This window comes from Neolamprologus brichardi, chromosome 4 (genome assembly GCF_056152115.1).
Source record: "Neolamprologus brichardi isolate AB-2024 chromosome 4, ASM5615211v1, whole genome shotgun sequence".
In the NCBI taxonomy this organism is placed as follows: Eukaryota; Metazoa; Chordata; class Actinopteri; order Cichliformes; family Cichlidae; genus Neolamprologus; species Neolamprologus brichardi.
The window spans coordinates 20,715,226-20,741,130 of record NC_142107.1 but is presented as its reverse complement, the minus strand read 5'-3'; the positions used below and the strand labels follow the sequence as shown (position 1 = coordinate 20,741,130).

The 25,905-nt window shown below is 41.5% G+C and overlaps 1 protein-coding gene across 1 annotated transcript; it reads right to left on the bottom strand.

Moving 5' to 3' along the window:
• Positions 1-9,218: 9,218 nt before the first annotated feature.
• On the bottom strand, positions 9,219-24,529 carry kmt5c (lysine methyltransferase 5C). The gene is made up of 9 exons (XM_006803047.3): positions 24,180-24,529; positions 23,651-23,783; positions 21,054-21,219; positions 20,808-20,917; positions 20,535-20,698; positions 18,850-18,869; positions 18,527-18,663; positions 18,235-18,407; positions 9,219-15,917 (listed from the first exon to the last, which is right to left on the bottom strand). The coding sequence occupies exons 2-9, from the start codon at positions 23,761-23,763 to the stop codon at positions 10,675-10,677; spliced, it is 6,126 nt and encodes a 2,041-aa protein (XP_006803110.2). The 5' UTR covers positions 23,764-23,783; positions 24,180-24,529; the 3' UTR covers positions 9,219-10,674.
• Positions 24,530-25,905: the final 1,376 nt, after the last annotated feature.

The following is a 25,905-nucleotide window of genomic DNA, read 5'->3' as shown; positions in this document are numbered from 1 at the left end:
TGCACACAGATGCAGAAAGGATTATCTAAAAATCACCGTGCAATATCAGCAACAAAACCACACACATCAATTAGAGGCACAATTTTCATTTATTTCCTTCCGTAATCTGATAGTTTATCCAAATCAAAGACGCAGAACAGTGCACTGTGCAGCAGTTATCTCACACACAGATATATGAATAAAGAATGAAAGAGATGTCTAAAACAGGACGAGGGAAGCCACTGCTGCAATGCTTATTACCATACATAGAGAGGGGGTGAAGAGGACCGTGGGTGGAGAAGGAGCTTTCTACTGATGAGCTGAATTGAATAGCAAGTAGAAACCAGTTCCATTATGCCAATTGGATTTCAATAGATGGGTACTGGGGTAGCACTGGGATCTCCTACTCCTCCTCTCCAGTGTGATCAGCGTAAACTCTGGCCTGCTGGCTGGTCTGGTACTTGTTTAATCAGGTTCGCTTGTACCTCCCAGAACCAGAGAATTACCAAGAAATATGTTTGTTTTCTGTTTATTTTGGTGTGCGGGACTCTGCGAGTGAAATATTAACTCCATACACCGAATTCAAAGTGCAGAGTGGAAAAAAATTACCTTTTTGGCATCTTAGAGGTCTTGGTGTGGATTTGTATTGCCTTTTTTATGATAAGGATTTGCTTTTCCTGAAGTAGTTGATTCTGCACATCCTTTAAGTCAGATATAGCAGTAGCATGTTTCTTTTACTTATCCATTCAGGGTTTGGGCGACTGGAGCCTATTCTAGTACGGAGAGAGGCAGGGTACTCTCAAAGACTTTACAGTTACTTTTTTATTTATCTTTATTTACTTTACTATAACTAATTTTACAATTAGCTTTTATTCTATTTTATTCATGTCAGTAGTTACACCTTTAAGTAATGGATTAGACCTCCGTTTGCCTGCTTAAAGATGCTCTGTTGGACTGAGATCTGGTGATCACCCCTCTGGTGCTCACTGTAATGCTCAAGAAAACAGTTTGAGATGATCTGAGCTCTGTGTCGTGGCACATTATCTGGCTCGAAGTAGCCATCAGAAGATGGGTACACTGTGGTCATAAAGCAGGGGCGGGCAATCTCAGTCCACGAGGGCCGGTGTCCCTGCAGGTTTTAGATCTCACCTTGGGTCAACACACCTGAATCACATGATTAGTTCATTACCAGGCCTCTGGAGAACTTCAGGACATTATGGCTGTATCCCAATTCAGGGTCTGCAGCCTTAACGATCCTCAAGGGCCGCGTACTTAAAGACCGCTAAGGCCGGAAGTGCGAGGCTTGTGAAATGGGACGGTCCAGCCTCCGTTGCGCTGCCCAGATTGCCTAGCAACCATGATACTAACAGCTGGAAACGTTTCATACAGCTTTGTTTGACAGAAATGAAGGAGAAAATCTTTTGTTCATTTGTTTGTTTGTTCCTACATGAGCTTTGATCATTCTCTGTAAGATTAAGCTCAGCTATTGAACAGCGTATATTTTAAAGTAAAGGCTTTAAAACCAAGTTAGTACAAACGTCACTAATGTCACATAACTTTGCCGACATGTGGCCAACAGTTATGTTTTAATGTTCTTCGTTATTAAACATTTGCCCATAAATAAGTGACATAATATTCAGTACTTACTTAAAGTTTGCTCTTCGGGCGCCCCTCATCCGCCGTGTTTTTTCAGCGAAATTATCCACACCCACCGCCGCGCTATGCATTCTGGGATATGTTGGGCCATGAAGTCTACACCGCCACGTCCTTAAAATTCAGGGAAATGAAGGACGCATTTGAGGGCCGCATTTCGAGCAGCCTTCGAATTGGGACAGCCTTCGTCGCGTCGCGGTGACGTAATCGGCCTTAAAATGCGGCCTTTAAGGCTGCAGACCCTGAATTGGGATACAGCCGTTGAGGAGCTAATTTAGCCATTTAAATCAGCTGTGTTGATTCGAGGACACATCTAAAACCTGCAGGGACACCGGCCCTCGTGGACTGAGATTGCCCACCCCTGTCATAAAGGGATGGACATAGTCAGCGACAATACTTGAGTAGATAAATCGATGGTATGGGGCCCAAAGTGTGTCAAGGAAATATCCTGAACATCATTACAGTACCACCTGCAGCCTGACCTACTGACACAAGGCAGATGGATCCATTCTTTCATGTTGTTTATGCTAAATTCTAACTCTCCCAGCAGAAATCAAAACTCCTCAGACCAGCCAATGTTTTTGATGAACCGTTTAGCCATTCTCCTCTGAGCTCTGGCATCAACAAGGCATTTTCACCCAGAGAACTGCCTGCTTACTGGGTATTTTCTCTTTTTCAGACCATTATCTATAAACCCTAGAGATGGTTTATGGAAAATCCCAGTAGATCAGCAGTTTATGAAATACTCAGAGCCATCTGGCACCAAGAACCATGCCACGTTCAAAGCCACTAAATCACCTTTCTTCCCTGTTCTGATGCTGGGTTTGAACTTCAGCAGGTCGTCTTGACCAAGTCTGCAGGCCTAAATGGCTTCAGCATCTGCCGTGTGATTGGTTGATCAAATATCTGCTAATGAGCAGCTGAAAAGGTGTTCCTAATAAAGAGGCCAGTGATTGTATTTTATCCAGTGACGAAAGCGTATTGATTACTGTTCATTTCATTCTAGTTTCTTTGCTTTATTTAATCTGTCCTTAATTTTTAATGCCATATTAAATTGAATTGCATTCATTTAACTGGTCTTTTCATTTTTAATTGTTTATCACTGCACATTATTTGCTTTGTTCTTGCTCTGTCTTTTCAGGCTTGTCATTCTTCATCTGTGAAGAACTTTGTATTGCACTAATATGCATACAAGGTGCAATGCAAATGTGATTAACTGGCTGATTGCTAAAGAAATAACATTTTCAGTGAGGCTGTGATTTATGAAACTCCATACTACGGTGCTGTTTTACATGATAATGCACTATGTCTTTGGTTCTACGCTAACAAAAAGCCCTGCACTCTAATATGGCAAAGACACACACACACATTTCGTGATTCACACTGTTAACATGAGCGAAGCTAATGCTGTGTTATGGATTCATATTACAGGCATGATCAGGTAGTCTGTGCTGTAACTCAAAGGTTACAGAGACAGGAAAAATCCTGACATCTCAGCTCTTTAAAGTGGGTTTAATAACAATAAATATCAGCAGCCTTCACTGGATTTTGCCTCACCGACATGACATCCATTAGCTCCGAGGCTGTGCATTCAGAAATGGATGCGAATGAATCTGCACACAGGGAGGCCTGTCCACCTCTTCACTTAGTCAGTGACTCATGCGGAGGTCACTTTCATACACAGTATTACAAGAAATACCATCTGATCTATCAGTTTCAATAAATTGGGTCTGTGCTGAATTTGAAGGCTGCATATGCCTGCCTTTGACTGATGAAGCCGAGGGGCTTTTCTCATTTCTTTATTTTATGCCCCCTTGGCTGTTCCGTCCTCCTGTTGCGTGAACTGAAATCAATCTTAGTGCGCCATCTTGAAGGATGTCTCAATTCTCGAAAATGCATTTGGACGGGAGAGGAGACTGGGGGCTTGAGAGGAGCTGTGACTGAGGATGCTGGTGTATCTTGAAGGAATGAGGCATGACGATGTTGTATAAAAATGTAAATTTTATGAGGTAAACATTATTCTTTAGAAAATTTCCATCAGGCTATTGCAAAGAGGGTTAGTTAATTTAACCTAAATTGATCTAGGTTAGAGTTAACCAAGGTTAGTGTTGGATTACAATCAATCAATCAATTGATTATAGAGAATCCTGTTATGTTAAAAAGCACACCTGTCCACAGAATCCATTTCTTCCATTCCAACCTCTTCACCACCAAAGAGCTGTCAAAGGACAAGATTAGACCTGCACAAGGCTGGAATGGGCTACAAGACCATCAGCGAGACGCTTGATGGCAAGAAGGTGCCAACTGTTGGTGCGATTATTCAGAAAGAACCGAGCTATTTGGTATCAACTTGACGCGCCGTGTCTGGGGAAGAGAAATGCTGAGCATCACCCAAAGAATTTCATCCCCATAGTCAAGCAAAGACGTGGAAGCATCGTGCTTTAGAACAGTTTTTCTGCTAAGGGTACCGGAAGCCTTCAAGGCATTGAGGCACCAATCAGCGGGACCATGTGACGTAAAGATTTGGAAGAGAACCTCCTTATGTCAGCAAAGACATGAAGATGAGTCGTGAAGGGGTAGTCCAGCATTACTATGACCTAAAAAATACATTATGGTCATGAAATGGTCTAGCCATCCTACAGATCTCAATCCTACAGAAAATCTGCAGAGGGAGTCGAAGCTTAAAGTTCTCAAGCAGCAACCAAGAAACCTAAAGGATTTGGAGAGTTTCTGTAAAGTTGCATGAGCCAAAATTCCTCCTGAGATGTGTGCAAACCTGGAGACCAACAACAAGAAACGTCTTACTGCTGTGCTCGCCAACAAGGGTTCTCTGCAGAGCACTAATTCAAAACTGCTGCAAAAACAAAACAAAACAATCAGTGTCATATTATTTACATTCCAACACTATTGTATTTATGAAACTAAAACAAAGCAGAAAAACATCATTATTTTAGTTGTTAAGCCAGGCCCTTTTCATCCCAGGGATATATTTACTGCAGCTAAAGAGAATTGGTCACTTCCAGCACAGGTTAATGTTGTAAAGGAGTCAAGCCAAACTACCAAAGTAGTTTTTTTATTGCCTAAATATAACCGACAAGTGGAAGTGAAAGTAAAAAAGCAAGACGGTGCAAAGTACAAAGATCCCCCCAGATCCTCCTTCCTTCCCATCATCTCTCCAATCTTCTACTGTGGACTTTGCATGTCTGATAAATATGGTAATTATCTTTCGGTGACCAAACTAGCTGCTGTCAGAGAGTTAGACCACTCAGAAAGATTTCTAGCTGACACTTGGGAGATGACAGGAACTGGACAAAGCTACCTTGTATTTAGCTTCACTGGGAAGCGCCGCCTGCTGCACATGTGGCTGAACTGCAGACAATTTCTGCTCAGTGGGATTAACAGGGAAAAGGAAGGGCTCCCATAGATGGGCTCTGATCCTTTGGAGAAGCCTTCCTACTCCCGAGGCATGAAAGAGGCTTTGCACAAAGCTGAAATATCAAATACAACTAAGTATCCATTTTATTCATGAGTTTCTTTAGTTATAAAAATGATAAGCTGCATGGCGAAACTTTCTGCAGTTCACCACTTGTGTGGTTGGTAACTTTAAAAAGAAACATGGCATCGTTCTTGTCACATTATTTTAAAGCAGGTCTTATTTAAACGCTGCCCAAACACCAATAAGCTCATCTGACCTCAGAAATCATAAAATCTAGTAGCAAAGATAACGCAGCTCCACCACATGTCATAAATACAAATAAAACATGTGAACAGGAAATGAGGATGTGCAAAGAGAAAAAGCAGAAGAGGAGTGCACAGATCGAAGGGTTTGTTTTTTTGTTTATCAGCTTCAGGCTGGACCGACAGAGTCAACAGCTTAAGAGTAAAAAACAGTTCCAGTAAGCTAAAAAAAAAAAAAGTATTGCCATCCTTGATCTATAAAGACACATGAGGCTGTGGCTTGAACACGGGAAAAAGTGGAGTTGCTTTCTTAGCAAACACTCAGACTTAATACAGAAAGATAGGTACAATAAACATCAGAGCAATATCCCATCTTGTGCAGCTGACATATTTATTCAGCTCGCTCTGTCGGACACATGGGGTTTTGTTACAGTCATAATTTACACTAATGCACTGACACCTCAGCCAGCAGCCGGTCATTTGAAGCCTGGGCCACCTGTCACCTGGGAAATAACCTCTCCAAAGCTCTCTCTCCCCTCTTTTCTCAGCCTCAACTTGTTTCTTGGGGTGTTTTCGTGCTACTTCACTGCCGCTGCTGCTGGCGATGATGACGATGGCACCAGTAGTCTACACTCAAATGTAATCCTACAACATCTTCACACAGCCAGCCATTTTGCAGGGCTACAGTTGTCATGCACATGACAGATTATAATCCCCAGAGTGGTGAACAGAGGGAACATGGCGTCACGTGTCTACATGCATGCACGCTGAGCATGTGCTGCAGTTTGAGTATAATGGAGTTGCGACGTACGCGTGAGTAAGATGAAAGGGACGCGTCAATGAATAATTAAAAGTGTGGAAACCCTGGCTGGAAAATATTTGATGTGCCACAGAACGGAAGTCTGCTGTATTTTGCATAAGGGAGAAGACAAAGGAAAAAGCAGTGCTGAGCAGCATCTAAGCAGCCGAGAAGTACATTTACAGTTATACAATACAGAAGGAAGTATTAAGCTACTTACCTTGAAGTCAATCTCCTCCTAAAACACATGTTTTATTGCCCTTTTTATTGTTCATGTATCATTTACAATTTTCTGGTGTGTTATCTTTACTGTTCTATTGTTTTATTGCTTCAGTTAGTATTTATAAATTATACTGACAATTTGTCTTTTGCAAATTGGAGTTTTCTTGTACGCCTCTTAGCTTTTTGCTCTCTTTGCATTTTGCTTGTGTGTTTAAGCACTGTATTTAAAGCTATTGTTAACATTAGCTCCCACCGCGGTGCAGCTGGGTCATCCTTCCGTCCGCAGTTCACAAGAATTGCTGTTCCATCTGCAGCGTTGGTCAGATTTTAGTGTCACTTGCACACAGTGATCGACCTAATAGGTCTTCACCCAAAGTTGTTTGGTGCCTTTTCGTTTTCACACCATAACATTCATGCACAGCATTTACAGTTTCACTAAAATCTCGCTCCTGATGTGATGAACAACAGATTTTCACTGTCGATGAATTTTTCATGCAGAAAAAGGTAAATGAAGAACTTGATGACGACAGTTTTTAATATCTCTTTGCATGCCACTGTATTCTCCTCTTAGACTCACAAACAGTTAAATACCTACCGAAAATACACGTTTGCAATAGATCCATGATAATATGTGTGGTTAGCCTGTGTTTTTCTTATATGCCTGCCGATTTCTGCTCAGCGGGTACTTAAAAACCATCTCCACCTCAACCTCTCACACATGCGCACGTGCATTAAGAGCCTAATGATGCAATCCATGAAAGGGGAAATTTTGCTGATGACATGAATCTGACTCACCCTGTGAAATCATGAACTGATCATTCGATGCAACCAAACCGTAAATGCGTAAATCTGAGCAGAATAAAAACGTGCATTCAGCTATGACAGCCTGAAAAACTGTCTTTTAATATTAAAATTTGTCACAGTTTTCTCCCTTTTTTTTGTCTCTTTAACTGCACCGTGTCCTCACTGCCATAACGGATAATCTCCCCCTCTCTCGCTCTCTTTTTTCTGTCCTCATTATGAGAAAACTGTTATAGTTGGCAACAGAATTAACTGCTCGTCTGCTACCGAGAGCTGGAAAGAAAGAAGTGGGTCATATGTTCAAAGAGAGGAGGGGAAGAAGAGAAGAACGCAAAAGCGTTGGTTGGGTAGGATGAAAGCATAGGTAGAGAGGAAGGAGCTAAAGGCTGAGCACTGAACAGGAGGGTGAACAATGGCCATGAGCTGTGAAATTAACCAGATGAATAAATTAGAGCAGGATAGAAAATGAAGCAAAGCGAAGGTGAATGCAAAGGAGTTTTAACTGACAGTAAAAAGGAATTCTTTGCACTTGACATAATCTTATGATTAAATTATTTGAATTTCTTCTTCTGACTGAATGCTTTGATGAGTACATCACGCTGTATACTCGTACAAGATGAAATATTTTACTTGTATTGTAAAATCAACACTTTTTTTTTCTAATATTAGATCATTTGTGTAACACCATTAAAGAAGTGAAGGGCAAAACTATATAACTATACAGGCAGGTCTGTTTTTTAACTCCCAGAGCATGAATATGAATAACAGGTTCATGCAAGTGCTGATTCTTTTGTAATAATTACCCACAGAATACATATTCACACAGTGCTGTGATGACAGTCAGCAGCCGCTGGCTCCCTGTAGCGGGCAGGTTGATAATTATGGATGGAAAAACACAGAAAACAATGCAAGTTGTGAGGTTCAGAAGTGTTGCTGGTTTGATCACTTATAAGGAAATGTTGTCTTCCTGGTTTACCGAAAGGTGCTGTGTCTCAAATCTGCATAAAGTGTTGAAAATGAGCACGAAACCATCAGGGGATAAACTGAAACTGTTTAATTTAGACCATAAACCAGACTGATACTAAATAATTCAAAACTACTTTAAAAGGTGGTTGGGTATTTCCAGGATAAATATTGGGTTTCCTGGTTCCAGTTAAGGGAACTGGGTGCATTTGTTTGCTCCTAGTGCTAAGAAAAGCAGATGCTGGCTCCTTGTAGCGGGCAGGAAGTGAAAGATCGACAGACAACGGACAGACTAACGGCAAGATAATGATGATTAAATCAGGGGACGCAGAACAAATGATACAAGAAGGTACAACCCTGACAAGATGTTTAATGGACTAAATGATTACATGGGCCCTTGAGAAAACCAACAAGACGTTAAAATGTTGTTAGAATTGTTTTAGCCCTTTTTTCCTTTAACAGCTACTTGAGGCTGTGTCTAAAAGTCTGTCAATCTTCATAGACTCGCATGTTAAAACTTTGTTTTCTGTTTGCATTCACACAAGCAGCATTTTTCTCTCTTTATTTCTTTTACTTGTGCTACTGCACATTACTGTGGAAGCTCATTTCTGTCACTGAAAAACTCCTGAGCTAGAGTTGGGTGCCTAATGGCCCTTTATCAAAAAGAGAGCTTATGTACTAATTCTGGTAGTTAGTATCCACCTGTGAACAGTTTTCCTCTAATGTTATCTGCTACACTATAACAACTAGCTCCAAAATACCAACATGGATGTGGGTAAAACGCTAACACCGAGCCTTCAAAATGCAGCACTCGGAAACTACAGGGTCACATTGTGATGGCTACGTCCATTTTTATATATAGTTTGTGCTTTCCCCAATTTTTTTTTTTCCACTGTAAAGGGATTAAAATAAACTAACAGAGCAAATTATACTCTGGAACAGATTAGCTTTCATATAAACACATGGGAACCCTTTTTGAAGTTTGGAAGATTCGTGCATCTAAGGGAAAATGAAAAAGACCCATTTATGTTGAGAATCAGCCAGCTGGAGCAGATTGTCGTTTCTGAATGGTTTCCCACTGCTGTTCAACAAAAAAATACAAGAAGCAGTAAAAAAAAAGAAAATACCAAAAAAAGAATTAAGTGTCTTTAATGATATAGGCTACATTTGTACATTTTCTACAGCAGACTTTCAATGAGACTAACTGCCAATAAGAAAGAGAACATTTCACCTGTAACAACTGAAAAACTGGATAAGATGTGAAAAGCTTTGAATTTAAATACTCAGTGTAAATATTCAGCTCAGTATTTTGTCCCATTAAATAATAATACAAACATTTAATAGCTTGAACAATCAATGTGAAATATAAATTACATTAAAGCACCTTTTCAAGAATGAGGATATTAAAATAAATAATTGGCCTTTCCATATCAAGACAGTACATTTTGATGGTAGTAATGTAAGGCTGTGCAGTCACACTGAATGCTCCCACTCACTGATGCAAAACATACAGTAATGACACAACGTGACTCCAACGACAGCAAATAACTGTGGTTACAATATGAACACCTACGGATGCGTAGCTCCATCAGCAACGACAGAATATTAGTAACTGCTGCGGCATTGTTTCCTTCAGTTCCTTCTTCGAAAAAGAGACCAAATAAAGGACAAAAGTGAGAAGATTGTCACTTAGTCTGCCACCTGGATGAAGCCTTGTTAGAGATGTCGATTCATTTAGCAAGAAAAAACCAAATCGCAGTTCCTCACTCAGTCACTCGTCCACACCGGGACACTGATGAAACCCGTCGTCACCCAGGAAAACTGTCCTACGATGAAGTCGCTAACTGTACACTGTTCATGCACGAGCCTTTCGTTCACGCGCTAACGATTCTACCTAAACCTGGCAAAGCGACAGTCGCGTGATCGGGTGCGGCGACGCACACCTTACACTTTGATCCCTCAACACCTGCAGGTCTGCCTGTCAAATGCATGCACGCACACACATACACCCGCACGCACGCACAAACACACACCAAGTGAGAAAAGCTTACTGTGAGTATAAAATTGAGGGTAGAGGGTGTTTCTATGGGTACTTCAAAAAGTCACAAGAACATATCAAAGACTGAGGCACAAAGCTGCCTTTTTAAAATCACCAATACAAGTACCAGCAACCGGTGACGGTGGCTCCTGCCTCTACTGCCTTACGGGGTGTAGAAAAATGCATACATCTATGTTACAGTACACGAAGAGGGCTTTAAATGTTTACAGGGCCTCCCAGACACAAATATATTTAATGCTTTGTTTTATTTATACACTGGAAATTTGGTAATCTAAGGAAATTTTAGTGGACATACTATTTGAGAAAAGAAAATCGGACAGCAATTAAAACACTCGTACTTTTGCTTTACATAAAACCCTGTACATGTTAGCATTATCAGTCAATTAAAATTATTATTTTGAAAAAATGTCAGTCAGTTTTAAAAGCTTTTTTTTTTTTTCTTACAAAACTGTTTTTGCGCATCTGTGTGTGCAACAGACACGATATATTCCCAATTGTATTCTGGGATTGGGAGACTAATTCAGTCCGAGTACTGAAGATCTAAGTCCACTGTGCCGTCTGTCACCACTAACCTCACCCTCTTGGGTTTTGTGGCACCCATGGAGTGAGATGTTGTAACAGGTCCATAGTGTGATGTGCCTTGGTGATCCCCAGCGTGGCACTGCTGCTGCATATCCTTCCTGCAGTGCTCGTCGTGACCTTTGAGCCCTGAAAATCCAGCCAGAGAAGCTGGGTTGGAGAGCTGGGGTCCACAGGGCTCGACGACCAGCCGCCCCTGTGTGCCCGAAGGCTCCATCAGGCAGTGGTAGGTGTAGTTTGTCGAGCCCAGTCCTGGGTAGCCTTCAGCACCATCCCTGAGACCCAGGGTCAAAGAATGGTCTCCGCTGAAGTTTAGTACGTAAGGAGGACCTTGATAGCTGTAAGGGAACGACGCTGAGGGGGCTGAGGACTTGTTTGCTGGTGCTGGTGTAGCAGGTGGTGTATTGTGAACCACTTGGGGGCTGTTGTGCTGAGACATGGGCGAAAGAGAAGTGCCAAAACTGAAATCAAAGGGGTCTTGCTGAGTGTAACACGGCTGGTGTTTGTCTGAGGTCGGCGTAGTGGATTTATCCTGTTTCATGCTTTTCTCGTGCGGTGCTGAATAACCGTCGGACATTTTGCTAGGAAAGTAGAACTGCCTTGGCAAGATAGAAAAGTTTTTGTATGCCATGTTGGCTTCGGCACTTTCATGTTTGTCTGATGACATCTTAGCTTTACTATAAGAATGAGAAATTGAGGAGTTGGGTTTATTGAAATGAATGTTGGACCTGTTGGAGGAAGCGAGGTGAACGTCCTTTTCGAACCCCTGAACAGACAAGTTGCCTTTCTGATGACTGTCTGCACTAAAGCAGAACTTTGGACTCTGCTGGGTTTTCTCCATAGCACCTGATTTTGCACCTAGCATTCTGGACGAGACGGTCGGGCTGCCGGCAGCCGCGGCGTCTTTGCAAGGTGCGCTGTACAAGTTCTGACTCTGGTTGCCCCCCTGAAACTTGAGCACCCTGTGGATAACTGTAGAGGTTTTCTCGGGAAAGTTGAATGGATTGTCGGGAGGGTTGGGATTTTTCACAGTGAAGAGCTGAGGAGAGAGGAATTTGTTAGACATTTGAGACGACTGTACGGGCTTTGTTAAGCAGCTCTGGGACACTGGTCTAACTGTGTTTGGCTGTGGCTGATTGCTGGAAAACGACTGGGATTTATTGGGAATGGTCATACGATGGAAGGGACCCTGGGTTTTGAGGTTAGCCTGGGTTCTTGATTGGCTGGTGCTTGGCTTTATGTTCATGGCAGGGTGGGGTAAAGTAACGGGGCTTTGAGTTGTAACCGAAGACGATGACGCACCCATAAAACGGGGCTTATTGGGTGCCATGAAAGACTGATTTTTTAAGTCTTCTTTGGAAAACCTCATTCCCGGATTTTTACTTATAATTCGATCTTTAGCCGTCAAGTCGGGGTTGCCCAGAGCTGAATAACTGAAACTGGTGTTGGGTGGGTTTCTGTCTTTGGAGGTATCCTTTGCTTCACATTCCAGAGGAACTGAGTCACTTTTGGAAGGCATTAGGCCTGGAAAAAACTGCAAATCCTCACTGGTAAAGTTATTTCCAGGACTGGGAGGGCCAAGGTATGGCGTTTCCGTGGTCCACGTGTCGGTAGGGCTGTGAGAGAGGGGACTGCTGAAAGGATCTGTAGGAGGATCCAGGGAACACAGATCTGATGGGGAAGATGGAAGCATGTTCTGTGGCTGGTAATAGCCCTCAAAGTTGAGACACTGAAAGTCAAGAATGTCATCACAGCAGTTTGTGAAGCTGGGCTCGCTGGTAAGCATGTTATCTGCTGTTGCAAATGGAGGAGACTGGGACGGGGGTTGGATGACAGAATTAGAAGAGGCTGTGGGCTTTTCCAAAGTCTGAGATGAACACAAGCCCTCGGAAAGCCGAGAGAGACTGTTATCAATTTGCTGAAGAGTGTGACTAAGGCAAGTGGTGGGTGTTTCGACAGGCCCACACTTGTGTGTTCTGTCCATTTTGTGCCTCTGTTTCCTTCCTCCGCTGATCATCTCTGGCCTTTCAGCGATTCTGTCTGCAGCTACGGATATAACTTCGGTTTTATTGTCGTTGAGGGGCGAGGACAGCGACAGCGGTGACAGGGACAAAGAAAATGGCGGCGGTTCGGTTTTCAGAGAGCTGTTGTTCAGTCTCTCCGAAGATGGGAACTCTTCTTTGAGCTTGCAACAATCGGAAAGTCCTTTTTGTTTACCTAAAACGTGACCCTTCATCTCTGTCTTAATAATGGTCTCTACTTTTAAATCGGGCTGTATGAGCTCCTCTTTACTATCCACCTCCCAAATATCCTCCATCTTCCTACGCAGCTTAATTACCGGTAATGGACAACCATTTATGTCCAGTTCTGGCTCTTGCTTTTTTTGTGACCCACTTTCAAACAAGCAGGAACTCTTTAAAAAACCGTCTTCGATTTTTGTTTCCAGGGCTGCCACTGACAGGGCTGCGCTGTCATTTTTCTGACTCTCTGGTTTTTCTAGCAGCTGCTTGACTCCAACTACGAGGTCCTTATCGATTTTCTCTTTGAATTGTACTTCGTTGCTGGCAGACACATCGGGCCCACAGACGTTTTCCCTGTCATTTTCAAGGTCCTTGTCTGATTTTGCGCCAGTGTAGAAATTTATAGCTTGCAACTTCTCTCCTCTTTTTTTCAAACGATGCAATCTGCTCTTTGACTTCTTACTAGCCTGCACGTGAGCCTGAGCTGCCTCCATCTCCATGTTTAAAATTGACACCGAGTCCATAATAGCTTTAAAAGGATCGAATGCCCCCAACTCATCTCCCTTTTCTGCTTTTAATGCCATGTTTTCCAACCCTGCACTTTGCATCTCCCATACTTTTCCTCTTCTCCTCTTAAGCCGAATTTTAAAAAAGTCTGGCTTTATGTCTTCCAAACCACTTTGTTCCAGGGTCATCAATTTCCCCTGATTTCTACTTTGAAATTCATCTGAAGTCGGACTTTCAGCTACATCCTCAGCACGCTCGCTCTCTAGTGTCTGTGCTTTACCGGCGTCATCCTCATCCAGCCTCTCTAATTTACACTTTCGAGCGTTCCTCATTAAATGACCACGCTGAGCTTCAGCAGGTCTCGAGCGAAGGACCCTGTTAAAAGAGGAGTGTCTTCTGGGGGCTAACCGCTGCATTTCTGTCCTCCTAACTCTGACTTTATTCTCTCTTTTCACTTTGCTACTCTCCCCTGAAGACGGGGCGAGGTCCTGCCTCAGCACTGCAGACGATTTCAACTCTGTAACATTTTTAGAAACCTGATCTAAGGCAGAGTTTAGACTTTGTTCAGAATCTAGTGCTGAACTGCGAAATGTACGTTTCTTCAGAGGTATATTGGACTGCGCGTGCGCTTGTGCATTGGTGTCTGGATTAGTCGTGGTTTTAGCCGAAATCAGTGACTTGTGAGGTAGTGGGTTGAGGCAGGTGGCCGGTGGGTCATTGTGCCTCTGTGGCAACTTGGGCTCCAAACTCTCCTGACTCAACTCCGTCTTAACCGTAGCTGTAATGTCTTTGCTTAAGTGTCCCTTGGTGCTTGGCTTATCTTCTGCTTTTCTTTTCACTGCTCTGGGCCTTATCTTTCGTCTTCTATAAATCCTCCTCTGCACTGAACGCCGGAACCTGCCTCCATTTATTTCAGTTTGTTCTGATTCCTCCTCGGCACTCTCCTTGGAGGCCCAGGTAGAAAACCGTCGTCCCACATTACCTCCCTTTAATCTCCCATCTATTAATGATTTATCTTTTCTTAAAATATCAGATAGCAGAACCTTTGCCTGTTTTATAACAATATCGTCTTCATGCCTACTTACTGGCTGCGTACTCAAACTCATTTGTCCCGATCCTTCCTGCGTGCAAACCCCCTTGGCTGTATTTTTAACATCCTGGACATTATTTTGACATTTGCTGGAAACCATTTTGCAATCAGACCTTTTCACTTCTTCTAGGTTTCTGTTACTTTTACTGTCTTTCTGCCCTTCTGTTTTGCCTTTTAAAAAATCCGTCTGTTCATTTGTTATAAAATCTTTGTCATCTACCGAAGCCGTTTGTATTTCACTAAATTTCTTGCTGTGGGATAAGTCGCCCGTGCTCTCGCTCGAATGCCGTTTCCTTACACTGGTTTGATCTAGAGACTTTAAAGACATTTCCCTCACCCCTCTGTTACCGTCAGCTGTGCAGACCTCTGAACTCCTCGCCTGCCTCTGCTGAAATCTGGATGCTCGTTTTTCTGTCGCTGGGCCTGGGCGCTGGCTCTGCATCCTCCTTCCTCTAACCTCCACCCTTACTTTCCTGTCTTCACAGCTTTCTCCAACTTCCAAACTTTGTGACACCGATAACCTCGTTAGATTGACTGTAAGATATTGCTTCAGAGATATTAGCGGATTGTCTCCAGTGTTCTTCAATCCATCCGTGTTACTCGTGGATAAAGCTCTGATAGTCTTGCGCTCGGTTTGCTCGGCAGCAGGATTTTGAGCCGTGGTGATGACGCTGGTTTCGACGGCGCCGCCGCCGCACGCGCCGTTTTGACTTTCTGTGATTGCAGTTTCGACATTCTCTTGTTTTATTGCACTGCAGATTTTGTCGCCCTCAACCGGGTGACAAACAGTTGTAGTGTTAGTTGTGTTACTGGACTTCGTCTGGTGTGCGAGCGTGGTGCGAACACTGCTTTTTGTTCTTGAAGAGGTCCTCATGTGAACGGGCTTCCTGCCCACCGCTTTTGCAAACCTCCCATTAAGGCCTGCGCCTCTTACCGCAGATCTGCTTTTCTGACATGCTGACATGGAGGAATTCAGAGTAAAGGGCTTCAAGTTCACCGCACTGCTGTTGCTTTCTTCCCCAGTCATGTTCAGTCCCCTTGGCCTGTTATCTTGTGGCCTCACTTCCTCAAGTTGCAGCAGCAGTGCCCTTTCTTTGCTTTTTGGATCCTTACAATTGAGTAAAAAATCCAAAGAGTGGCGCCGCACTCTGACTCTAAGGTCCTTTAGTGTAACCTGGGATAAAAGCGGAACCGTTCGCCGCTGTTTGGCTGTAGAGGAGGACTTTAGTGGGTGCTTTCCTGATCGTCTTTGCTTCTCCTGTCTCCACTTCTTTGTCTGACTCAGTTTTCTGTTCTTCAAGGCATTTCTCCTCATCTGCTGAGTGAATGAGTTCCTTGAGGGGATGGCTTTGAAAGAGAGACAGCAACAAAGAAGCAAATTAACTTTTTGGTTTCTACACAAAACCCATTGTTCTGCTTTTCTGCCCTGTGAACAACTTCCTGTGCAGAGTCTGGTCTATAGTGTAAATCAAACTTGCGAAGACAACAACTGCAAAATGCATCAAGAAGTTGAAGCATTTTCTTTTTTTAAAAAAAAAGAAGAAGGAAACAAAGCATGTTTACTCTGAAACAGTGGAACACATAACAGTTTGTTTCTAACAGGAGGTAAAATTACATTTTTCAGTTAATAATGGACGTCAAACGTAAGGTCCGGGCACCAGAATCCCCCCAACAAAGACTCCAATACACTCACTGGATAGCTTTGGAAAATGTGAAGGGCATGAATTGTTGGACTTAAATGTGTTTTACAGCTTTTTCTGCTGATAAAGACGTCCCTGTGGCCAATCGTACTCCACAACAGTAATTAAGTAATAGATAAACAATCGCATAACAAAAACAGTTCCTGTTTCTCACTACTTACAATAATCCACGTACAAAAGAATATTTTCTGTGAACAGAAGCTGTGTGTTTTATAATTACAGGACACTCTAGGCAATTTCTACACATTTATTTCTTAAAATTTAACCCCAAAGCATTTCTATAGCACGTGGAAATACTGTTGGAACTGCACTTCATTATTCAATGTGTAGTTAAACCTCTCTGTATGCACTGGTGGCTTATGTTTGTGGCCCTTTGTATAAAATGAGTTTGAGATCCCTGATTTAAATAAATGCTTGAACAAACCTAAAAAAACCAAACAGTGGTTCCCTAGAAGTTCTTAAAAGGAAGAATAGATAATATAAACTGAGAAAAGAGGCGGGTTAGGGTTGTTGTCCTTTGGTAGGGGACCAGTTTAAGGGATTGTTTTCTTGACTATAAAGCCCGTTACACAAGAATAACCGCCACTCTTTGCCTGCCCACAGGCTCCCATGAGAAAGGTCTGCAAAAGAAGATCAAGTGAGAGGCCCTCAGAGCTGCAGGAAAAAACTTTCATTACATTTACTCCTCCTAGGAAGATTTCACTGAGCAAGGGCTCACTTTCAGACATCTTGGGTAGAGCTCAACTAAACTGGGTGAGGTTGAGCTTTGAAAAGGTTGAACTTGGTTCATACGACAAGAAAAAATGAGAGCTTTGTAGCAAAAATGAATGATGAAAAAAGTAATTTAGTGAGTTCATCCTGATTACCATCTTTTCATGATTGCTGGAAGCCAAAATTGTCATTTGAATTAAAATCCTCTTAAAATCCGAGTCTAATCACAACTAAAGCTCCATTGTTATTAATCATCGACACAGATTATTGAATAACTTCTGATAAATATAAATATTTTAATGAGGATCCATTTGTGAGTGGTCCCTCATAATGTTTATGTTGGCTGTCCCCGAGGAAGATCCCATCTAATTATTCTAAACCCCACATAATAAATCCTTTATTTATATGATTGCATAAGCATGCGTATGCTACCTAAAGCAAACAGATAAGAACAAAAGGATATTAAAACATCTGGATTTATTTAGTGTATTGATTTAGTAGAATAAGTAAACAAGTTTGGAGATTTTATATTATATATGTCATGTGGTAGCTGCACAGATATTTAATAGTAGCCTCTTTTTAAGGCATAATATTTTACAGGTTATGGATAATTGCACTGCCACTGTTCCACACTCTCATCTGGACACAAATAGTAGGATGAAGTTTTTCGTTAACAGGTAACCACTTGCTTAGATGACTTCTCAGCAGCAGATGATCCAAGTTTTAAAGTGGTATAAAAGTCAACTCGCTGATTATAAACCAGATTTCTGTCCCCCATGTAGATTTTTACAATATGTATAATGTATATCGTGACAGCTTTGCAGTTTTAATTAAAAGCTGAAAATGTGCATATACTTTAAACAGAGCAATAATTTTAATCTGAACAATGCAGTCACGGCTTCACGTCATCTACCAGGTATTATTGCAGGGCTTGTATTAATGTAGTCTTTACTTTACAATATAAAGGACCTTGAAGCAACTGTCTCTGTGATTTGGAGCTATATAAATAAAACTGGATAGGATTTAATAAAAAAAAAAAAATTAGGCAAAAACTCTGTTTATTTGTGTGTTTTCACATTAACATCAGGGGTTTTCCTGAGTGGCCTTGAGCACAACAGGACTGCATATAGTTTAGGTATTGTGCTACCTTACTCAATAAAAATCTATGGATTTTCCCTTTATGTGCAATCCCTCTGATTGTGCTTTGGGGAAAGCCCAGAAGCTCTTTAGTAGGAAAATCCCAAACCGGTTACCTTTAAAGATTCCCGAGTGTATTCCTGGTGTTATTGGCCTTGTAGAGAAGTGACCTCTCTCTCTGTGATGACGAAGATATCGCTCTCTCAGGCGGTACTTTTGGCCCACGGGGTCCTTTGTTTCCTCGATTTCAGGTTGTTTCCCTCTGTGCTTGAAGTGACCCTCTCCATTCCTAAAGAAGAGTTTAAAAAAAGATTAAAAGTTCAGAGTTTTCATCTCTTAGATGAATAAAATCTGCTGAGAAAAAAAAGACTTTGATAAAGACCCTGTCTGATCAGATAATGGACGTACCTCTCACAGGTGCAGCATTCACACATTTCATTGCCTTCACCAAAAAAGCTGGCTCCATAGTAACACGTGATCTCTTCCCCAGGTGCTATGGGTCGAATCACCTCAACACAAGCGATATTCTTCTCACCGGGGACGAACTGGGCGGGTGAAAAAGAAGGGAAAAAAACAGACAAAGACAAAGGTTGGATGGCCCGTGGGAAACAACAACAACAACAAAGCAGTCAGGAGGCAGAAGGCAGGTCTAAATCTGCACTTAATAAAACATTTAGTATGAAAATAACATGTTAGAATTTCAATTTTAGAGAATTATTATTGCAGATTACCTTGCAGTTTGGCTTGCAGTCTTCAGTGCAAAGGGACAAAGAAAAAGAAAGATAAATAAGGTCACTAATAAAATCACACCAGTGAATAAAAAACTCAACATTTTGCTAATCTACTGGTTTAGATTGGATTTATTTTCACTAAAGAAATAAAGAGATAGCCCTCTGATGGAAAAAAATGACCCAGTTTTTACTAAGCCTTTGGCATAATTGCAGTTAGGATAAGATATGTTTGTTTAAAATATGGAGCTGAAACATTAAACAGAACACCTCAAATACAAAATATATCAACACAAATAAAATTTGACAAAACAAAACAGCTCAACAAGGTTCAAATAACAAACAACATGCAAAAGAAAAGCTCTAAATCTAAACGAAATACAACCAGATGCTTAAAAAAAAGCTTGATATAATATAATATGACAAAGTGGCTTGATAAGTAAAAGAGTTCAAATTCAATAGAGCAAAAAGAAACAGCAGTGAAAACATGCACAGCATATGTCATGTCACATTAAAGTGGTTCACTATAACAGGATGTGAAGTGTTGAGACAACACAGGGCCGAAATAAACTCTCAAAATTTACTCTCTGCTAGACAGATGTTTTGTGTAATAAAGAATTATTGCATGAGGTATGAAAGACCTCCTGAATCTTTATTACTGTGCACCAACATGTCATCTGCTAACATGATTTTCTCGCTCTTGTAACTAGAAAGTCAATAAATCATATGAGGAAACCTATAATTTCTCACTATAATTATGATGAAGACACAGATATGGGTGCAAAACATTGACCGCTATCCCTGCAGTGCAAACCGAGTTCAGGATAAATCTGTTTTGGTGCTCTCTATGAATTATATACATTCATCAGCTTGAGTAAGGAACCGAAAGTGGGCCTATTATGCTCATTTCCAGCTCCATATTTAGCACAGGTTTGCATGATTTATTTATTTATTTTTATTCATAATTATTCATATTTATTCATCTATTATTACGCTTCGGTAAAGCCCCTCAGTTCATCTTCTGTATTAGTTTCCATTGTCCTCTTTTTAAGCCAACATCTTCTGATTGGCTGCTCAATCAGAGCAAGCACGAGGATCAAGATATTCCCTGTTTTTATCGTAACAGAAGCAAAGAGCAGAAACGTATCTGAAACGGAGCATTCAGAGCAGCCTGAAGCCTCGGCTTTCGGCCCACAGAGTTAACTGTACGCACACCAGCCTCAGCATTTCAAATTTGAGCAATGATTACAATCAAACTTTAAATAAAGGGTTGCTCAATGACAGCTAAAATCATGATCAGTTAATTTGGTCACCATGGAGAACTTTTAAAACACATTTTTAAACACAGACTAAAAAAAATACACAAAAAAAGCATTTAAATTCTCTTTAAAAAAACAAAAAACAAAAAACAAAAAACCTTCATCATAATAAATCAAAGTGAAATGATCTGAACCTGAAATCCTATTTGAGATCTCTGAATTTTAAAAGGACTGCTTGCACACTATCTGAAACTCTGGTATGCTCAATGTAAATCAGTATCAATCACTGCAACAGCACACATATAGAGAGAAACGCAGTAGGCCCACTTTAAGAGTAACTACAGTGTAATACTGAAGACACGGCCTAGATTTCCATTAAGATGCATATATATGTGTACAACCACTAGTCTCCAAGGTAAACACACTCACCGTGGTTAATGAAAGCTGCAGGCCCGAGCCAGAGCTGAGCGCAGCGTTTGCGTGTGGAATACATCACGCTGAAGTCATTGACTCCCGCCCTCAGCACGGCACTGTCAGCAGGACTCAGCTCTGCTATGCAGCCCAGCAGGACCTCCACCCGCTCTCCTACAAACCTGCCGAGGAACGATTCAGGCATCACATTTTCAGTTGTAAAAAAAACAACACCGTACAGGACGCAGTGCTGCTGCAGTGGCAGCTCGTGACGCTGCTGCGTGTGAATACCAGTGCCTAGTTGAGGTTATCTTGGCTCCGTTGGTCTCTGAGGAGTATCTGTCACAGGACTCTATCTTGACACCGCTATCCAACAGGAAGGCACTGAGGTAGCGATAAACCTGCAGACATCACACACGGTCTTTGATTGCGATGTTACACTCGAGCGACAAATCCAAGTATCGGTGATAAACACATACACGCCGAGCATAGACAATAAAGTCAAATGATAACAAACATTTTTTGTTTTATGCATACATGTTGTCTCAGCAGCTCCTGTCGATGGCTCCCCAAAGCATTAAAGTAGTCACCAGCCAGCTCGCCCACCGTTAGAGCCTCAAACGTAGCGTTGAAGTCGTGCGTACGCTGAAACCGCAAAAGCGTTTCTTTGAGGTTACCCCAACGTCGGATCTCTGGTGGGGGACTGCACAAAGACAGAGGGACAGATATAAGAAGAGTCTAAGAAGCTTCCTTTTAACACTGAATTTTAGATATAGCATCAAAATATATTTTTGAACCATCAACTTTAAAAAAATAAAATAAAATCAGGTAGCACTTATGTTATTGCCTTCAAACTCAACACTGTAAACACTTTAGAAACTCAATTATGTTTTGATTATGGAAAAAAAAAAAAAATCACACAAAAAAAACACCCAAATCAGCTCACAGTTAAAAATATTTGGACTAAATGTTCCACAGTTCTGTTCTTATAAGCTACAATAACAATTAATAAATATCTGTGCATCTTTCTCAGAAATCTAACCTTCCTTCACTTCTGTATTTAATACGGATGCACCAAAACATGCACAACAGGTGCACACAGGGTTTTTCCACGGCCCTCTGGGAGGTCGCTGCACCCATAAGTATGACTGGTCAGGATGTAGATGGGGAAAGGAGTTTACCTTATTTAATAAAAGCCTATGCATTTTTCTGTTCTTATATTATTTTCAATTATTCATTTTAAAGTGGATTTAAATACATTTCATGCAGGAAAAACACCACCCAGAATTTTACAAACACTTAAACTCATTCATTAAAACTCCTTTAAAATAAGCGGTTGTCAAACTACTCATGAAAAATCTTGTTTTTCTTCCCAGGAAAATGAACAGCAGTTTACTGATGCTGCTGCGTACACCTTCATTAAAGTAAAATTCAGGTTTTTCTTTTTAATGACTTTCTCTAATGACTGCTGAGGTGTGAGCTTTTATTCGGCCACTCATCGTTATTATATATCAACTTTCACTGAACGTCCAGGTTTCGCAGTTGGCCTGAAGTGTCACTGCATTAAAGCATAATCAGAACCACCTGGTATTCTTAAAGTTTTATAGAGCTCAGGGGCCGCTTTAATAGGAATGCATGGATTGCGAAATTCTGGACTGATGATTAACCTTCAAGTGCCCAAAGAAAGTTAAATTAGATCTCAAACTGCACATTTCTGTGTGCTGTAGTGATATTTCTAATGAGAAAAACATTTCCAATTTACTTTAATAAAATGTAGAGCTTCCCCCCCCCCACCTTTCAAATAACAGGAATTAGCCGACTGGTGTTGGGAGGATAATGAAAAGTTATACAGAGTCATTTATGACCCTGGAAATGTATGTATTTTTATAGAATTACAGGCTCTCCTTTTATTTTCCACTTCTAATCTCGACATTGTAATGGTCTGCAGTCAACCATGACTAACAGAACTAGAGCAGCACCGTTTACTGCTGCAGAAGCCTTGAGGCAGACACTTGAACACCTGAAGTAAAACAGCTCAACTGACAGAAATTAGTTGGCCAAAGTGACATAAATAATTTGAATGTTTCTGCGCAAACCCACACACATCAAAACAACATACGTGTTAAGATTTTGTTTTAAACAGAAGCCTGAAAGTAACAAAGGCTGAAGAAAAAGCCTGATTAGGAAAACTTCACTGCTGTTGATGAAGGCGTCACCGGTTCATCTAATCTTACTATTTATTACACAACAATATGGACACACATAAGTAAAGGCATTGGTGGATTTAACAAGATCTGCTACAGGTAAAGGAAACAGTATGATAACCACAAGCAGACCCATTATTGCTCTATTCCTGTATGAAGTATGAGTCATGACCCCGCTTTGTCATTTCACACGCTAAAATAGCTCGGCTGCTTGAGCGTTTAAATAACAGTTCGAGTCAATATTGTTTTTCTGTTAATAATATTTCTTTGTTGTTATTAATTCCCCCTTTGTGTTGGGGAAACAAACACTGACATTATAAATAATAACTGACATGCTTTAAAGTCTTTTCAGCTCTTTGTTAATTTTTTTTTTTGTGACATTTTCCCAGCACAAAACTGATGTAACGCAACACAATCGGCTGTTGACATAAAGAAATATTAATGAAATGTTGAAATGGAGCGCAATCTGATATCCACATGTGGGTTTTGTTCCTACATCTTCATAACATCCTTATAACAGTCTTTTTTTTTTCTCAAGTTGCAAAGCTATGACATCACAACAATGTGATTGGTCAGGTGCAAAGCTAAAACTGGACCAATATTGTTTTGATGATGCACAAAAAACACCAGTACGGGATATCAGGTACACCTTATGTGAGCGCTCATGTTATGGTTTCTCTTTCACTCTCACATTTATTTATTTTTATATTTCACTATAAAATGAAATTCACCCTTTAACCCTATTGTGGGATTATTAGTTTAGATCAGTTGCTTTCTTCTGCTTTCCTATTTTTTCCACCCAACTAAAAATCTAAGAAATCAAGCCTTAAAAAAGCCAGCAAAACAGCAGTGATCACACTCTTTGCCAGCCATACCATAGCACTGGATAGTCACTGGACTCCATGATTGCTGTATTGTGTGTCAGATTACCTGATGTTCATTTTATGGGTGCTGAAGCCCAGCAGAGGGTCCAGCACCAAGCGGGTGGCCAGGTCATCCGTCTCACACAGCTCCTTCACACTCATTCTAGTGCTTCCGTCCATCGCCTCCCACCATCAGCATGCTGAAACCACAGGCATCAAAGTAACGCTGTGACAGCAGCAGCAACAACAACAACAACAAACCACAATCAGCTACGAGTTTTGCATTTCTGCACATCACACAACACCTGCATTAAATTTCTCACCGGTGCCCTGATAGCTGCGTATATAACGGGTCTGCTGCTGAGTTGCATCATGATGAAGAACAGTATAAAATCGTTGCGTGAGAAAGGAATGTGGCTGTGTTTCTACGGGCTTCCAGTCCATTAGCTTAGCAGGGTAAATATGTTATCAGCTGAGGGACGGAGGGAGCTCGCGCTATGGCCTGCAGCTACAGTAACAGGATTGCATCGCAGCGCTGATGAAAGCCAGCGCATCGATGCATGCTTGACACACCTATGCGGGCTTCCCAAACCTACCTGGGAGTCTTTTGTAGTCAACGAAAGTATCGTCAGGTTGACCGTTTAGCAGCAAGCCGCTCACTCGCTCTGCTCCGGCTCTCGCTCTGCTGGCTGGGGCAAAGTTAGCCTAGCAGCAGCAGCGAAGCCCGCTAGCTCTCTGCCGCCTCGCTGGCTCTCCCCGAAGATGGAGTCTCCTCGTCGCTTATGGAATTTTACTGCTCCTTCACGACTCCGGGTCCCAGCCGAAATTTTAAAAGGGGGACAAATGCACGACACCTGGGAACGATTGAGACACGAAATGTGTGTGTTTTGTAGCCGCTAACTAGCTTTTACAGGCTCGTCTAGTAGCAAAAGTTGATGATGAGCGACGTCCAATGCAACCGAACTAGCTGTTAGCCACGCCCCTTGCGCTGCGCTATTCGCTTAGGTCAAGGTCAATTTTACAAATCAAACCAGAGGGCTTTGTTTTAAGCTCTGTGATTGGTCAGACCCTTTTATGGGCGGAGCCGATCCATACCCTGGGTTTACTACGACGTGCAGAGGGGAGTGTTTTCTTGTACAGCGGCCTCTGCTTCTATTTGGCTGCTGGAAAGCATTTCACACAATCACACTGTTAGTACACAGTCAGAATGCGCTCATCAGCAGCGACACTAAAACCTGCCTGAAACCCTCCTGCACTGTTAATTACACTAAAGCTCACAGTGAGCAACTCCGTGCATTAGGTTAATGCTTCAGGATTGAAATTTTGCTATTTAAACACTTTATATTTGCGTAACCTTTAAATAATTTATTTTAAGTTTTAATTACTGAGATGACAAATTTAAGGGCCGAGCTTTAGATTGTATTACGTCGTAATAAACACAAACAATAAGCCATTCTACTATTGCAGGACATTTCCTGTCCGACCCACGAAAATTGAGAATAATCCCTGCGCAGATACATAATACACACATAATACATTTGTCCTGTAAATTACTCTTGTCCTGGGACAAAATGTAAACCTCGTGGTTGGAAAGGTGATTCCAAAATATTATTTAAAATACAAAATAGCTCATGAGAACCGCCCAAAATAGCATTTTTCTTTTCTTTGCCATAGCCTTCTGATAAGCATGTCTAATAGACTAGTTAAAATAAGATTGATGATTTTGTTGACACGTGTCTCTTGAACATTTTTTTCACATCAACATATTTTTAAAGAACAGTCATTATGCACTGCTGCTGTGTCTAACAACACACGTGCAACCCTGTTACCTAAATTAGCCTGAAAAAGAAAGAGATAAAACAGTGACATGATATAACAAGGAAGAAGTGGCATGATCAAGTCATGTGCTAACAGCATGGAAAGACCAAAGGTCAGTCCTTTTTGACCTAGTTTGTATTTTTCCAGTCTTTTCTTATTAGATTGGTGTGTCAGTCTGGATCTGGTCATCTTGATCTCCCAAGTTGGCCCAAAGCCACCAAGGTGTCCTGCTTTTGGCAACAGGTGACCTTCAATTAGACCCCTGGATCATCTGAGGTCAATATTTTAGATAAGAATATAACAGATAAGCTTCCTTTCACCGACATAGGTTTTGATTGCTGGGTGGGATGGCCATGTAAAGTGTGGGATCACTTAGTCTTCCCCCAGCAAACTGTGAGCATCACTTACTTTTCTACATTTGTTGAATTTTTGGGTGCCATCCGCATCTAAAGTGGAACAAGTTAACATAAAATGGAATATAAAGCCACGAGATCATCAGGCATT